This window comes from Podarcis melisellensis (genome assembly GCF_964234715.1).
Source record: "Podarcis melisellensis genome assembly, chromosome: 11".
NCBI classification, from domain to species: domain Eukaryota; kingdom Metazoa; phylum Chordata; class Lepidosauria; order Squamata; family Lacertidae; genus Podarcis; species Podarcis melisellensis.
Genome location: NC_138543.1, coordinates 8,058,501 through 8,075,999, shown reverse-complemented (window position 1 = coordinate 8,075,999; position 17,499 = coordinate 8,058,501). Strand labels below are relative to the sequence as shown.

Here is a 17,499-nt window from a genome sequence, read left to right as displayed (position 1 = left end):
AAGTAAAAAGGCTTCTTCCTTTGGAAGGTATTCCTAGTAGTCATTAGTAGTAATAGTAACTGTCACAGGCTGGTTCTAGACACATCCAAAGAAACTTTCAGAAAAATGCGTTGCATCCTTTATAATGAGAAATCGCTGCTGGCAAAAACGGAATTCCACAGCGCCATCTGGCGTCACAGTGTTATATCGCATACAAAACGCTTTTTCCTTACCGATCTACAGGTGAAACTCGAAAAATTAGAATATCATGGAAAAGTTCATTTATTTCAGTAATTCAACTTAAAAGGTGAAACTAATATATGAGATTGACTCACGACATACAATTATTTGTTATAATTGTGATGATTACGGGGTACAGCTAATGAAAACCCCAAATTAACAATCTCAGAAAATTAGAATATTGGGAAAAGGTAGCTGAGTCTACTAGGATGCAGAAGCTACCAGCCGACTCAAACGTTGTTGCACCTGAAGAATAAGGCGGGAATACATGACGCCCCAGTGGCTGTAACATTCTGAAGCCCCCACGAATCCTATTTAGTTTTCTTACCACTCTTTTTATTTCTATTTTCGCCCTTGAAGGGCTTGAACGAAGTCCCCAAGCGGATCCCTATGCCAAGTTCCGCCTAAATTACCGCTTATTATCACGAGGACAAGGAAGTTCCCCGCCCAGCTCTAAGCAAACAGAACGCGGCAAAAAAGACGCCCAGCGCCGCTGCAGAGAGCCAACCTCCGGCTCTCCCTCCCAACGACCGCCTCGTCGGCCACTTCCCCGGCCCGCCTTCCTCTTCTCTGGTTCCCGCTTCTCCTTCCCCTTCCTCCGCCTCTCCCTTCCACGCGAGCGCAGCTGCGGCCTCGCCCCGTTCCAGCATCTCCCCCCAGCATCTCCAACAGCGTCGGAGTGGTCCAGCGATGGAACGTTGCAACACCTGGATGCGCAAGGAGGTGCCTAAGTTCCTTCCGCCACGCCCCTGAGCCGGGATAGGACCGCCCCCACCCCGCCCCCCTGGCAGGATTGGTCCGTTGAGCGAGGGAAGGTCGACGCCTCTTTCCTCCCACCCACTTTTCCCGCCCCGGAGTGGTAGATAGTTCCGGGCTGCGGAGAAAGCTGTTGTCTCTAGAGCGCAGCTACAGCAACCCTCTCGTCGCCTCCGCTCCTTTGGGTGTCAGTCACCATGACGGACCGATCCACCTTCGACACGAACGTGACCACCCTGACTCGGTTCGTGATGGAGGAAGGCAGGAAAGCCCGGGGCACCGGGGAGCTCACGCAGCTCCTGAACTCGCTGTGCACGGCTGTCAAGGCCATCTCCACCGCCGTGCGAAAGGCGGGCATCGCTAACCTGTGAGTCCGCCGAGTACCTGCATCCTTCGCCTTGAATTCGCCCGTCGCTGCGCCTCCCTAAGCGGGGGGAGGCGCTTTGGTTTGCTTTTCTCAGCCCCGCACCCCAGATCTTCCGCCAAGTGTTCCGGGTCAGCAGCCCAGAGCCCTAGCGCAGGGGGAGGCGTGGTTCCCTTGGGTGTTGTACTCCAACGCCCATAAGCCTGACCAGCATGATCAATAGGTAAAAATGATGGGAGCTGTAGTCCAGAAAAGTCTGGGGGCCCACAAAACCGCAGGAAACCCCTTCCAGGAGTCTAGTGCAAATCCTCCCCCCCCCCAATAACCTGGAAGTTGTCTTTCCCTATATTATATTTTCTTGACATCACCTCTTTCCTGAGGTTTCTGCTTGGAACTCTAAAGCAGTCCATGATCCACCAAGATGCCAGCAAATGTTGTCTTTGCTTGAGAAAGAGATCAGCCTTGAGTCCAGGGCCCAAATATCTGCGTGGGCCCGGTGCGCTCTGTATACTCCCTGGGTGGTATTCAACTAAGATTTTCTTCGAGTAGACCTGTTGACATTCATGAGCTTGCTTAGTTGTGTTCATTAATTTTAATAGGTATACTCTTGAGTAAAACGTAAGCTGAATACCCACTCCTATCTTTATTTGGGTCTCTCTAGGGTGGCACTGTGGGTTAAACCACAGAGCCTAGGACTTGCAGATCAGAAGGTTGGCGGTTCGAATCCCCACAACGGGGTGAGCTCCCATTGCTTGGTCCCAGCTCCTGCCAACCTAGCAGTTCGAAAGCACGTCATAGTGCAAGTAGATAAATAGGTACTGCTCCGGCAGGAAGGTAAACGGCATTTCCGTGTGCTACTCTGGTTCGCCATAAGCGGCTTAGTCATACTGGCCACATGACCTGGAAGCTGTACAGCAGCTCCCTTGGCCAGTAAAGCAAGATGAGCGCTGCAACCCCAGAGTCGGTCACGACTGGACCTAATGGTCAGGGGTCCCTTTACCTAGGGCCGAGTCCAGTATTTATGATGCCATTTGCCTTCAAAATCTCCTTAAATTATCATCTATCAATTCCCAAGCCCTAATTTTCTACCGTCCTGGGTTCCTTTCATTCTATCACATACTTCATCTTGGCAATGAAGATTCATTTGCTAACTATCTAATACCATATCGGTATTTATGACATGCACTAGGATATTTCACATCCTGTCTAATGGAAATCTTGGGGCTGCATTTTAATCTGGTGGTGCATGCCAGTATGAAGATTACTTCACATGATGCACTATTTCTTCATAACCTGTATGCACAACATAACGTAAGAGCAGCTCTGCTGGATCAGATCACAGGTCTGCCTAGTCCAGCATCCTGTTTTCACAGTGGTCAACCAAATGCCTGTGGGAAACCCACAAAGTTGATATCTAGGCTCTCCACTGGGATCCAGTGTGGTGTAGTGGTTAAGAGTGGTAGACTCGTAATCTGGTGAACCGGGTTCGCATCTCCACTACTCCACATGCAGCTGCTGGGTGACCTTGGGCCAGTCACACTTCTCTGAAGTCTCTCAGCCCCACTCACCTCACAGAGTGTTTGTTGTGGGGGAGGAAGGGAAAAGGAGATTGTTAGCCACTTTGAGACTCCTTCGGGTAGTGATAAAGCGGGATATCAAATCCAAACTCTTCTTTTCTTCTTCTACTTCTGTTCCCCAGCCAACTAGTATTGAGAGGCATACAGCCATAATGACCAGAAGTCACCAACAGTCTCATTTTAAAGCTGTTGGCGTTGGTGGCTTACTCCTGTTTAGTTTTTCCCTCTCCATGGAAACATAAGTTAATGAACTGAACATAAATTAAACTGGATATAAAAGTTCGTTGACAGTATTTCAGAGCGCTACAAGAAAGAGGAAAAGCACCCTTGCTTAGGAAGCTTTGGTTTAGTCCCATATTTCTCCATATTTTGAAACACAATATAAATGCATTTTTTTCCTCCCTTCCCAAACACGAAAAACTCTTGAAGTACAGATCTCACAATGAAACCTGAGCGCGATTGCCATTTTACTTTGTTTACTCTTTCATGAGCAAGTCATGATGAAAGTGCAACCTTTTGTAATTCCATCTCCATGGAAAGGGGAAGCGCAGAGACAGTGATGTTGTCACTCTCCATGTGTACATCTCTTTGCACATATTTCGTTAAAACTCTTTATCATGCGGTTATGTTGTTCTTTCCTCAATTGCAATATATAGCTAATTTAAAGCAAAGTTGAACAGTAGCCGTTTATGGTGCTTTTGATACACTGTGACTCTCTTATCTGCATTATTGTTAATGTGTTACTCAGACAACATTTCAGCGTATTTCTTACTACGTGGTCCTGGGTGGTATTCACATTTTATCTATGTGATTTTATTATGGCATGAATTCATTACAATTATAGGATATTAAACATTTAAAATACAAGGCTACATAAGCAAAACAGTAGCATTAAAAGAACTTCAGAGAAATACAGAAGCAAGCTTTAGCCTTTGCTCCATTTGATTATAATCTGGACAGCTTGGTTGCATTGGAGCAAGGTAATATTTACAGTTCAAGGTACGCTTTTTTCATATCCAAGTGCTTGCTTCAATCACACATGAGTTCCCTTGCTCAATTCAGCCTTGACATGGCTTTAAAGGACAACAAAATAATTAGTTTGCCCCCTGTTTTAAAAAAATATGTATATATTTGGCAGTTGAAAAATAAGCCATTTTAAGTCCCATCTATTTCAGATGGAAAGTTAACTATGAATTAAAGTTTTGTTGGTTCAAATCAGTGAGATTTAAAAGTGCTTAACTGGTTGGATTGCATTAGGGGAGACTGTTAGATGTTGACTCTCTTCAGGCAATTCTCTTTCAGGGGGTGGAAATAACACTACTGGCATCTTTTGCAGCTATTTTTTAATTTGTTGTAGGAATATCAGGTGCTGTTGCAGTTTTCAGCACTTTCTAAAGAGTTGAAGAGATGTAAGAGAACATACTAGTGTATTAAGATTTTAAGAATTAAAATGAAAATGAAGAAGGGTGGTGTGCTCTCTTTTGAGAGTTACAAAAGAAACATCAGTTTGGAAATATATATGAATAAGTCAAGATACTTGTCTATGTGTTTCTTGTCTCCCTGTCTCAATATAGAACTCTTAACTAATTATTGAAAGAAAGGGTGCAACCCTCACTGAGGATAACAAGACCTGGTGGAACCAAATTATTTGGGGATCTGTGTGAGATATCTAAATCATATTTGATACAAGAGTGGCTGGGACATGTGCCCTACCTATTTAAACACACACACAAATCTTTTACTGGTCATCTATTCTTCCCTGTTCAGATATGGAATTGCTGGTTCTACCAATGTCACAGGAGACCAAGTCAAGAAACTGGATGTCCTTTCCAATGACATGGTGATCAACATGCTGAAGTCATCTTTCACAACTTGTGTGATTGTCTCTGAAGAAAACAAAGATGCCCTTATAGTAGAAGAAGATAAACAAGTCAGTACCTCTCAAAACTATCCCAATGCTTGCTTTCCTGTTGGCATTGAGCAACAGCTGTCTCTTCAAACATGTAAAAATTAACCTAAGATACAGAAAACAGGACAAAGGGCAGTGCCCTTCTGAGGTCAGAAAAACGTAAGCAGGCTCTGCTCCGTTGCCTGTGGCGCTAGACATTATGAGGGAAATGGCTCCCTTCTTGTGTTGCTAAATGGTAGGGAGGGCATTGGTGGGGATAACTGGTAGGCAAAAGGGGTACATATAATCCTTTCACTGCCTGTTGATTCTCCCAAGTTTTTCAAAACTGGAAGTAAGCCCAACTGCAGGAAAAACAGCCAAGAAAAGGCATTTTTCAGAAGATAATTGATGAGCGGAGAGAGTAAATACCCTTTCCATCCACCTGTTTCTCCATGCTAAGCCCTGTCCCGTTACCTTGTCAAATGTGGGATTGGTATTCCATGTTTCCTGATAACTCCTGTCAGGGCTAAACTAGATGATGTTCACTCTAAACTCTTACTCCTGTTGCCTGAGCTACAGCAAATTCATTAATTTGGGTTATCTGAGGAAGTTTTGAAGAAGGTATGTTGAGGCAAGTCTGCTTATCAGCACCCAGCCCCACCGGGATAAACCTGACTTCAACTTCCTTTGATGGGACCAAATACAGGACTGGGTTTCCTTGTCGTTTTCTATATGCCAGCATGGACTCTTCAGCAAACACATAACACTATATGTAAAATCACCAGTTGGTTGAGATATTCAAAAAGTATCCTGTTACTGATGTAGGAGGCACACATTTCCTGGGAGGATAGAAGTGGCAGGGCCACACCCCACAACTGCTGCACAGCAGGGCCTGAGGTCTTCCCCGTGTTACTGGACTACAACTCCCATCGGCCCTGACCAATGACCATGCATGCCTGGGGCTGTTGGGAATTGGAGTCCAGTAGAAATCAGTACGTACAGGCTAAAGCTCCTCTGTTGGCTAGCAAGGCCGATCTTACACCTTTATAACTGTTGATATATGCTGTTGTTGTACTGTGCATTTTGGGTCTATGGACCGCAATAAAGCTGTGCGTGTGTTACTAATGTGTGTGAGGGACTGGGAGTGCAGCACTGTGATGCTGGCACGGGGAATGCCCTTGCATGCCTGATAACATGGTGGGTAGATTTGGGAGAGTGTGATGGTAGCAGAAAAAAGCACAGGGTGGAAGACAAGGAGCATGGGATGTTGGTAAGTGCACAGTAATGAGAGAAGGAACAAGGAGAGAATCTCTGCCCCGGCAAAGCCACAATGGCTGGGGCTGATGGGATTTGGAACTGAGCAACATATTGGGGGCACCACTTTGGCTATCCCTGCCATCAACAGTTTTCATCAGATTAACAAAAGTTTAAAGTAATCAGTTTTGTACAACAGCCCTTCCCTGTTGGCCTAGGGTGTGGTTGTGTGGTTGTGATTGGCTGTGGTGAACTTTGTTTTCATGTGTGAGTGGGGTGAGTGGGTGTTTTTGAATCAGGTTAGCCATATTGATTCGTATGCTGTCTATCTTGTCGTTGTCTTGTTGGGCTGTGTATGTGATAAAGGGGAGCCATACCGGGGTGAAGGCATCTTCTTCCATTTGTCCCCGTGTCACACAAGCAAATAGTAAAGAGAACCTGCACCAGCGACACTGACACAAAACCCCACACATACATTGAGTAAAATAGAAACATTGCCACCTGACTTCACCCCCTCACCATGGCCCCCTCTACCTCTTTCCCCCTTTTCTTCCTAATGTAACACTAATGTCTCAACACTTGAAACCGATCTGTAGAAAATGTAACTTGAAAAAAAAGACATTGCACATACTTTTGTAAACCGATAAATCTTTAATAAAAAATACGTTAAAAAAAAGGCTGTGGGTACCTAACGCATATTTAACACGATTCTCCTTTCTCACTTAATCCTCATCCACATAAGAGCCATTGGCAATTGAGCCATCATCAGTGTGAAAGTTGCCTGAAATCACCCTCAAAAGCATTATTCAGTCGGAGTATTTTAGCAGTGAAACAAGCACTATACACATCTAGTTAATTTTAAGAATATTTGAATGTTTCTATCTTCTAGGGCAAATACATAGTCTGCATGGATCCACTTGATGGCTCATCTAACATTGACTGCCTTGTTTCTATTGGGACCATTTTTGCTATCTACAGAAAGGTAGGATATATTTAATGGTTGCTTACGGAAGTAGTGAGGTAATAGGAGTAATGAAGAAAATACACTGCTTTGAGGACTGGGTTTCTGCTTATATTAATATTGAACATTTTACGTTCTCAATGTCAGTAAGTAGGGAGAAGGGTTAACTGAACAGAGTGAATGTTATGTGTGAAACAAAAGTAAAATTATATCAGATTTTCTTTTGTTGAAGTGGATTAGGGTTAGCTGGCTTAATGGAATCTGTTCCATGGGTTTTAACGGTGTAAACTGACTTTTCACACAGGGAAATGATCTTGCAGCAAAACCTGCAAACTTGCTATGTAATCCTCAAAGCACTTGTGTTTGTAAGAGTTCTGTTAACTCCAGAGAGGATATTACTTGCACCTTATTTTGACAGGCAGTTAAACTGTTTAAAGAGACCTGAAGTTCTGGACTAACATGTTTTTAAATATGCAAGCTGATTGTGTCTAAGGCACACCCCCCGTTTTAATTGTTTAGCTTCTAGAATAAGATGTCTTTGAATCATATACTCTGGAACTTAAAACCTAATCTCAGCCAAACAGCAAAATAAGATAGTGTATTGACAGCCAGGTCTTATCTATTTTATGCTTATTTACTATATAAGGGTCAAAGGGAACTTCCAATGGCCTATCCAGCTCAGTGCTGTCATTCTTGACTCTCAAATATCCCTCCAATGCAACTTTGGCATGTATACAATTGGCTTAATAATTTATGTAACTTTTCCATTTTCACTCGCATATGGGTATGCCAATCAGGGATGCACTTGGAGCCTAAATTGGAAGGTGGATAATGTGGGTAGGAGTCTCTACCTTTTGTTGGGGACCCCTTAGTCTTGTAAAAAACAGTTGTGAGTACAGTCATACCTCGGGATAAATGTGCTTCAAGTTAAGTATTTTTGGGTTGCACTTTGCGGTGATCCGGAAATAACCGAGCGTGTTACTTCCGGGTTTTGCAGCGTGCGCATGCGCAGACGGTCAAAATGATGTCACACACGTGTGTGGAAGCGGCGACCCGTGCATGCGCAGACGGATCCATTTGCATCCCAAGGTACCACTGTACAACATACCACCTCCAAGCTCCAGAACTCTAAAAGGGAAAGGGGAGGGAATTGGGCTTGTGCCATACGTTCCCATAATCCAGTGCTCACCTCCATAGATTCTGAGACAGAATGCTTCTGGACATGGCAACTGCAAGCAGCATGACTTTTAAACCCACAAGCAGGGCCATACATGAGGCTGACAGTCACGTGATTCCTTACTCAACCTAATCTGAAAAGATAAACAGTCACACAAACCAATAATGAAGTTGTTTGCTAGCCAAGCAGAAGTCTTAATGAGATACTTCAGATTAATGGTTTGCTACAATGGTGAGGAAAGGCAAGTGTCCCACAGTGCCTCATTCCTCTCCACCACTAAATGGAGCCATTACACTTTTGCCAGCCTCATAAAAATCTGTTTTAGCTCCTGACATGGACTCTTCCTCTTTCCTTAACCATCTCCATATTTGGTGCTTCATGGGAAGAGAACAACAGCTTAAAGTTAAAAGCTTTTAATGTCCAGATTTTAAGGTTTTTGGGGAAAGGGTCATAACTCAAGTGGTAGAGCAGTCGCTCTGCATGCAGATCCCAGGTTCAGTCCCCAGAGTCTCCACATACAGCTGTGAAACACTGGGAAGCCAAAGCTCAATGGACCAATGGCCTTTCTCTGCATGAAGCAGCTTCCTATGTTCTTCTCTTATTCAAGGTTTCTCCTGGTGCACCGTCTGAGAAAGATGCTCTGCAACCTGGGCGCAACCTTGTGGCCTCTGGTTATGCCCTCTATGGCAGTGCCACCATGCTTGTTCTTGCTCTCGAATGTGGTGTCAACTGTTTCATGCTTGATCCGGTAAGGAATGCTGTTATGGCCTATGAAAATATTATTGTTTGTTGTCATGCTTTTTAAAGAAATATTTTTATCGTTTTATACAAATGGGAAATGAGTTTATTCTAAGGGAAATTAATAGAGCTTATTCCACCGTAAAAATGTCAAGTGAAGTATTACTTTTTAAGGACCAAAATATGTATCTGTGCATCAAACAAACGGAGGGGTTGCAAATACTTGCAATCTTTCAATCCCTATTTTCTTTTAAGTAAAATGAAAATTAAAAAAATACAGGGTTGTTGTAGGACAAAAAAAGATATAAATTGTACAGAATTTTCAACATGCCAGATAATTGGAAGCAGTTGGTGCCTTTAAAATTCAAGTCGCTAACCAGTGGTCCTCCAGATCTAGGATTCAAATTCCCATCAGTCACAGCCACCACAGCAAATGGTCAGAGATGATGGAAGTCATAGGCCAACAACATCTGGAGGACCAAAGATTACCCAACTCTCCTCTAGAAAAGAACAACAACAACAATTTTATTATTTATACCCTGCCCATCTGATTGGGTTTCCCCAGCTATTCTGGGCAGCTTCCAGCAAAATATAATAAAACGTCAAACATTAAAAACTTCCCAATACAGGGTTGCTACATATTCTATTCACCCTGCCAAGTCACTCCTACCATTGCTCAGCTCCATTCATGCAGAGCTCCTTCAGCCTCTTCTACTTCAGCACCATCCATGGATAGCTGTCAGCCAGGATAGCTAGACATTCCATAGTCAGATGTTATATCATTCAGCTTGGACACTGAGATCCAGCACCGAGGGCCTTCTGGCGCGAGAAGTGAAGCTACAGGGAACCAGGCAGGGGGCCTTCTTGGTAGTGGCACCCACTCTATGGAACACCCTCTCATCAGATGTCACGGAGATGAGTAACTATATAACCTTTAGAAGGCAGCCCTGTATAGGGAAACTTTTTAATGTTTAATGTTTTGTTATGATTTTATATATGCTGGAAGCCACCCAGAGTGGCTGGGGCAACCCAGTCAGCTGGGTGGGGCACAATTATTATTTTTAAGCTCTGAATAGCAGATAGGAAGAACAAGGTGCTAGCCAGCCTGTTACTTGCAGGTGCCAGTAGGGGGCCCTGGATTCCATCATAGTGGCATACTGAGTGCAAACCCAGTGTAGACTTTGTGTGCAGCTTCACTAAAGAGCTAGTGCTTGCACTGTCTTGGTTCCTAAAAATATCCCAAACTTGAACTGCTCTCTTAAGGACAAAAAGAAAGAAAGAAGAGCTGACTAATTCCCTACCCCCAATTATCCAATAGAAGCTTTGCATGTCCTGCAGATTGTTTAATAAGACACAGCAGCATAGAAAACAGAGGTCATTATCCCCACAGAATGCAAGCGATCCTGAAAAGTGATTATGCATCATATTCGAATTAAGACTTCCAGGAAATTTAAAGCCTTTTGGTACATGAAGGCTGTCTTTCGTTTTAGCACTAGTGTGTAGGATGGCTTATCACGATGCTCCAGGTGTTGCTGGACTCGCCTCCCATCATTCCTGATAATTGGCCACGTGAGATTGGGCAGATGTGAGATGGAACCCAACAACATCTGGAGAGCCACTGGCTAACCACACATTTAAGGAGCTTGGAATTTAAGGCAGCAGGTTTTCCTCAGCCTTGTTTTGAAATGGCTACTATCTTCTGTTCATCTACATCTCAACAAAACCATGTTAACAGATGTTCTTGTACACTTTCAGATTGCATCTGATGTCTTAAAGAGTAAGTGGGGTGTTCACGTTTGTGTGTGTGCGCGCGTGTGTCAGAAAGAGAGGCACCTTAAACACCCTAGAATCTTTTCATCTTTGTGCTTCTACAATAGAAAGCATGTTTCAACATAGCTGAGCCATGCAGCTTCAATTAAAATTGCTTTCTAGATGAAGCAAGGCTGCATAGCCTTGCTTGGGTTTTTCTATGTTTGTTCAGTTTAAAAGAACTGGAGTTTATTTTCTATTGTTAGAGCCCAGCATTCTCCAATATGTATATCTCAAGTAGTTGCATGTCCTTTGCTTTATTTTTGTTTATTATTTAGCAGCTAGACTGTTACGTTCTATGTATGTAGTAGCATTTTTTCTTCAAACAACTGTGAAGAAATGACAGTGTGGTCATTGCCTACAAATGGTTTCATGAGCATCCTAGTTTCAACAGGGCGAGATGGATAAAGGCTGCTGCAAACTGTTTTGAGACCTTGCCCTAGTAAACAGGATATTGGAAAAGGTATTCCTAAGTGCTTGAAGTTTCCCACCCAAAAATTTATATACTGCTTTTATCAGAAAGGAACACAAGGCAGTTTACAAGAGAAAACAAAATTAAACAATATAGAATACAAAATGGATAAAACATCAAAATCCATAAAACCACTTTCCACTCTACGCACACAAATTCCACATTCACTAACTAACCTGTAGTTCAAGTCAACCTGTGCATATTCATCAACCTTGCAACACACACACCTTTCACGCTCAACAACTACAGATCCCAACAGTCCATACTACAACCCCGGCAGCCTAACACGCTAAGAGACAAAAAGCAAATTTAATCTGTGACTCCACCAAACCCTGTTAAAACCTCACGCTCCTTCACGTAGGGCTCTCGTTAATACCTTCACAAGGGAATTGCAGTGAACTGGATGCACTTGGTAAATATGCTCTGGCTTGTCCTCATTTGTAGACATGCACTATTTTTGCCTATATTAACTTGTCCGGCACTGATTCACATGGCGGTATTTTTTGTTTTGTCTTGTAAATGACGAATGCAATTTACTCAGGAATAAAGTGTATGCTGTACAAATGATAAGGCTTGCTTTTTTTCTTATGCCAGGCCATTGGGGAATTCATTTTGGTCAACAGGGATGTAAAAATAAAGAAAAAAGGAAATATCTTCAGCCTCAACGAGGGATATGCTGCATACTTTGACCCTGTTGTCACAGAATATCTCAAGAATAAGAAATTTCCACAGGTAAGCTTTCACATCCTGCAAATAAATTTGCTATCAAGATATTCCGGAAGACAACATTTCTTTCAGTCCATATATATTTGCTTTATATAACTTCACAGTGAGTGGGACCCTCACCAGTGCGTTGGGTCAAAAGCACCTTTCTCCAACAAGAGGCTCCTCTGGATCCAACCCAATCTTTTTTGTACCAAGCTTAGAAACAATTTTATGGGTACAAAATTAACCCATGGATATAGCCATTGTGTCATGTCCAGAGAACCCTAAGACTTGGTTTGAACATTGGAAGTTTCCTGGTGTGAAAACTCTCCCTAGGAAAATGTATGGGAAGGTGTGTGAATTGTTACCTGCACACAGTACTCAGCTTCACGCTGTTTATAAGTACAGTAGTACTTTGGTTGTTGAACAGCTTGGCTCCCAAACAAATCAGCTCCCGAACGCTGCAAACCTGGAAGTAAGCGTTCTGGTTTGCGAACGTTTTTCGGAAGCCAAATGTCCGACTTCTGCGGCTTCCAATTGAGCGCAGGAAGCTCCTTCAGCCAATCAGAAGCCACACCTTGTTTTTTGAATGGCTCCGGGAGTCGAACAAACTCCCAGAATGGATTAAGTTTGACAACCAAGTTACCACTGTACTGTCTTGGAATTTCTGATAGGCAGTAGTAAACACAATACAATAGGCACATGAGTGATCATTGCACAGATTGATTGATTGATTGATTGACTTGCTTTTCCTACAGCTTAGGAACGTTGTAATTTTGTTGCAGTCTGCACAGATATTTACTGCTTCAGCATTTACTGATTCCTTATCTTCCTGTGTGACTTAGAGGCATGATTGACATTTGCATGGCTGGCTTTCCTATAGTGAGCCTAGTGATGGCCTAGGCAAAAGGGCTTCCATTTATTGGGAACACCTCCGGTCCTTCCCATTGGATGCTACAGCACCCAACCAGGAAGCTGCCATCTGGACCCAGCCAGGGACAGAAGCAGCTGCTATCCATTTCGCATCAGTCTGGGGGATGTAGAACTTCAGAACGCTTATACAATATTTCACCAATCTTCTGTTCTAGGATGGAAGCGCTCCCTATGGCAGCAGATACATAGGTTCCATGGTTGCTGATGTGCATCGTACCCTGGTGTATGGAGGAATCTTCCTATATCCAGCCAATTCAAAAAGCCCCAAGGGAAAGGTAACATAGCTAGCACATGCCTAATTTGTTACAAGAATTCATCATGTGATGCTGCTATTTTCTTCATGTTTTACAACTGAATGTCCTTCTAAACTACGTGTTTAGTTATCAAAGTCTGGGCACTCTGGTCAAGGTCATAGAAAGGCACTGTTATATTGAACAAAAGGCAGGGAGAACTCATGCTTTCCCTTTGTAAGTTGAGCGGGAGGACTATCCATCATCATTTGGTTTCCCCCAGTACGTATCTGGCTTCTCTGCTATGCAAGATAGGACACCATTGAGCAGCGCTGTGATGGTGTAACATCCAAGGAACTGTGTGATGCTCCCAACCAAAAGTGTAGGGAGTTCTGGGGAAGTGAACTGCCCTGAGACCTCCAGGTAGAGGCTGGTATAGAAATTAAATAAATAAATTAAAAGTGCACCTGGACAAAAAGTAAATAGTAAGGGGCTTATCACATAAGTAGAGCACCCATTCTAAAAGGCACAAAATGGGGCTCGGTGGATCATTATGTTGCCCTTTTCCAGGCAAGAATTTACTGAAATAAGTGGTAGGTAAAATGTCAGCAATCCTTGGGAAAGATCTCTGCCCCTTTGTGTGCTGGATCAGAGGCTCCTGAATGAAATACGCTTGGGCTAGGCTGTTATCTATAATCACCAGCTGGATTTCTCTCCCCTTGCTAATTAGGTTAATAGTGGTTGCAATACTTTTTGGCACCACTCCTTTAGGCGCTCAGCTTTATTTCTTTCACACACCCTGTCCCAAATTGCCTGTGACATACAGAGTTTTCCCTGTCTCGGGGAACTTAAAAGCTAAAATTTTATGAGCTTACAACTTAAGACTGGGGCTAAACTAGATATGACACACTAGATACATGAATAGGGGTATCTTATTGGGGGAGAGTTCTTGTTTACATTTGCTAGTCTGTTATATATATATATATATATTTGTTTTTCTATATTGTAAACCACTCTGTGATCCTTGGATGTACCAAGTTTCCTGCAGGAATTTAATAAACAAAATTTAAAAATTAAAGTGCTTAGAGTGCCCCCACCCCCTGGTGTTAAACATACTCTGCAATCAGTAAACTAGCACAGCAGGGAGTGAGCTGGAATCTTTGTCCTCATGTGATAGTTCTTTTAGTTTTGCAGGAAACTTGGTACACGAGGGAATAAATAAAAAACGGCATCCCCTGCCTGCGATCTGAAGTGGTACAGTCCACACCACCGCTCAGGATTCTACCACTTCATTCTGGATAAACTAAAACTGGGAAATTTGGAAAAGACTATGTATCTGACATATGAGACCGCAGCAAGACTAAACAGCTTAATTGTTGAATTGCCAGTTTTGATATCTAGTATCATTACAATGGTACCTTGGGTTAAGTACTTAATTCGTTCTGGAGGTCCGTTCTTGACCTGAAGCACCACTTTAGCTAATGGGGCCTCCTGCTGCCGCCGCGCCGCTGGAGCACGATTTCTGTTCTCATCCTGAAGCAAAGTTCTTAACCCGAGGTAATATTTCTGGGTTAGCGGAGTCTGTAACCTGAAGCGTATGTAACCACTGTATAGGGAGCAGAATATCCTGCTCCACAAAAGAGCAACCATTATTGAGCTGCATTCAGTTTTCACAGTTTTTTTCTAACATGGCATTCAAGTATAATCCCAGCCTACCAACAATTGAGAAGAAAGTGCAGTGGTTTCTACAGCAAACTCTTTCCCAACTCTTAACTGTGTTTATTCAGCCAAAAACTGATCTGAACTACATTTCAATGCTTGCTCCGGCCTGTAGATAAGAGGCAGTTACTCATTTACATAGAATGTCACAAACAGGACCTTTTCCTCTACTTATGAGCAAAGCAGTACTACTTCTGTTAATAGGCTTTGTCCTCTTGCATAGTTTGGTTGACCAGCTGTGCATTTACCTGTGTACCTTTCCCCCAAGAACTCATGCTGATATACATTGTTCCCACCCTTCTTTCCACTCTCCCAACCCAATTTTTATCCTTATAATATCCCTGCGAATTCAATTAGCCTGAGAGATAATGACTAAATAAATATCATCCATTGAACCTCAGGGCTGAGTGAGGACTCTAACTTGGGTCTCTCTGCAGTTCTGATCCAACCAACTCACTCAGAAATATGGAAGTTATGGCCCTTCAGATGCTGTTGGACCAGAACTACCATAATCTCTGACCACTGGCCGTGCTGTGCGGTCAACAAGTACTGGCTGCAGCTTCTCCATTCCTACTGTAACTTCAGCCCTTCCAACTGACCCAATATTACAAAAGCAGTCCTGGTTTCTGACTTGATCCCAGAATGTCCTGTGTTTCCCTTATCCTCCATGTCTCAGGGGACAATTAAAAGTGGTGAGTGCAAGTGCAGAAATGGAAAATAAATCCCTGCACCAAATGAAGGAAATGGTGACGCTGGCATATAAAGCCTTTCCTATAATTTCGAAGGAAAAGGTCACCAGTCCACTTTAAAAGTCTTTCATCGCAATGCTGCTGCAACCAGACATTTCTTAGGAAACACGGGGAGTGTTGAGTCTTTTATTGCAAATGGATTCTGACACTGTATACTCAGAAGGAAGCCCCACTGTATTCAATGGAGCTTACTCCCAAGTAACTGGGTCAAGACTGGGCAGTCTTACATGGCCATCTGAAGCATTTTGACTCAGAACTAAGTCCCACTGAGTTTTATAGGATTTACTCTCTAGTATGTTCCTAATCATTCTCACAGTTTCTATCATCATCATCCCACCTTTTTCCTTGACAGGGACTCAAGGCAGCTTATCGCTAAAATTTTGTATCATTCCCTTTATCTGTGGAAGGTGTTGTACACGATCCCTTCCCTTACATTTTTTCTTTACACCAGTCCTGTGACAGGTGAGGCAGAGAGGTTGCAATTGGCTTAAGGTGACTGATGTTGATGAGTCTGTATGTGCGCAGTGAAATCAAACACGGGAGAAGCTTCCAGATGTAGAATAGGATGTCCCTATACTCATCGGAGAAATGTTGGAGGAAATGTAACTATGATATCACACTGCCTCTCTAAGCATAAACATGGAATGTTTCCTACCTGCACCAATACTACCATTAGAAGCATGGTTGTTGAGGAGCAATCCCCTTTGGACACAATGGAACTTATTTCTGAGTAATCATGTGGACATTTGCAATGTAGAAAACCTGTGCAGAGAGCACTATACAACTGTAGCACACTCTGCTTGTGAGTATAGCATTTGGCTCAAGTGCAGTGCTGATGCTTGATCTGTTATTTTTAACATATGTAATTCCAGTTGAGGCTCCTCTATGAATGCAACCCCATGGCTTTTATCATCGAGAAGGCTGGAGGTCTTGCAACAACAGGCAAGGAGTCTGTCTTGGACATAGTGCCTGAAAACATTCACCAGCGTGTGCCTATTGTCTTGGGGTCTCCAGACGATGTGCAGGAATACCTAGCCATGGTCAAGAAGCATTCAGCTAAATGAGGAGAGGGCGGCTGCATCTGCCATTGGAATGCCTTTCAACTGGACCAAAGACCATAACTGTGCAAAACTACGGACTGAAGCAAATTTATAGAATGCAAAAGAGCCATTACTTCAATATGCATAAAAAGCAAACTCAATGCATTTTGCTGTGCCATTAAAAAAAAATAATCTAAAAAGCTGTTTCATTTGTAACTTACACAGTAGGCGGCTTGCAATTTCAGGGCAGATCAGAGGGATACATGGGTAGTCTGAATAAACTAGAATGTTTATGATGTGAGTGATGGGTTAATCCAGAACATGGGTGGAAACTGTTATGGCCTCTTTTTATTTCAGCTCACATGCAGCACAGTTAACAGTGGTCATCTCCAGCTTTGGGAGAAGCACAGAATTATACTGCTACAGCCAAAGTTATACCCCACCCTTAGGCAACTGGCCCTATTCTGTACAACCAATCATTTCAATTGCCCTAAACACATAACACAAAGCCAAACCATGGCTTAGTGTGACCATGTGGATTCCTGGATGAAGGATCATGGCTGTATTCATATGTGCACACATGTTGTTCCTTTAGGGCAGCAATTGCCAAAGGGAGGTAATAAGACAGAGGATACTGTGCCGTGAAATATCTATGGTCAATATTACTCCTAGTTCGATAGTTGGAATTTAGTGGTAGATCCCAAATGAAAAAGTTGATTCATCTGTTTAATGGGATATGTCAGCCACAGCTACAATTCAGTTCCATTTCTATATTAGCCAAAGGCCATAACAGAATATAGAACACAATGTAAAACAATAAAACCCTAGTCATACAAACAAGTTAACTAATGTAGTTTTCATTCCAGCAGTTATAGCAGTTCACATTTTAAGGCTGTACTGCATGAGAG

General features: G+C 43.0%; 1 protein-coding gene across 1 annotated transcript; it reads left to right on the top strand.

Moving 5' to 3' along the window:
* Window positions 1-1,072: 1,072 nt before the first annotated feature.
* Window positions 1,073-16,782, top strand: LOC309380590 (fructose-1,6-bisphosphatase 1-like). Its single transcript, XM_081930741.1, has 7 exons — window positions 1,073-1,342; window positions 4,684-4,846; window positions 6,948-7,040; window positions 8,804-8,944; window positions 11,810-11,947; window positions 13,009-13,128; window positions 16,424-16,782. The coding sequence occupies exons 1-7, from the start codon at window positions 1,173-1,175 to the stop codon at window positions 16,613-16,615; spliced, it is 1,017 nt and encodes a 338-aa protein (XP_081786867.1). The 5' UTR covers window positions 1,073-1,172; the 3' UTR covers window positions 16,616-16,782.
* Window positions 16,783-17,499: the final 717 nt, after the last annotated feature.

Bases quoted from the DNA above. Each gene is read 5' to 3' on its own strand.
- LOC309380590 (XM_081930741.1), top strand. From the start codon at position 1,173: ATGACGGACCGATCCACCTTCGACACGAACGTGACCACCCTGACTCGG. The intron at 11,948-13,008 runs GTAAGCTTTCAC...CTTCTGTTCTAG, and splicing joins AGAATAAGAAATTTCCACAG to GATGGAAGCGCTCCCTATGG. The intron at 13,129-16,423 runs GTAACATAGCTA...ATGTAATTCCAG, and splicing joins CAAAAAGCCCCAAGGGAAAG to TTGAGGCTCCTCTATGAATG.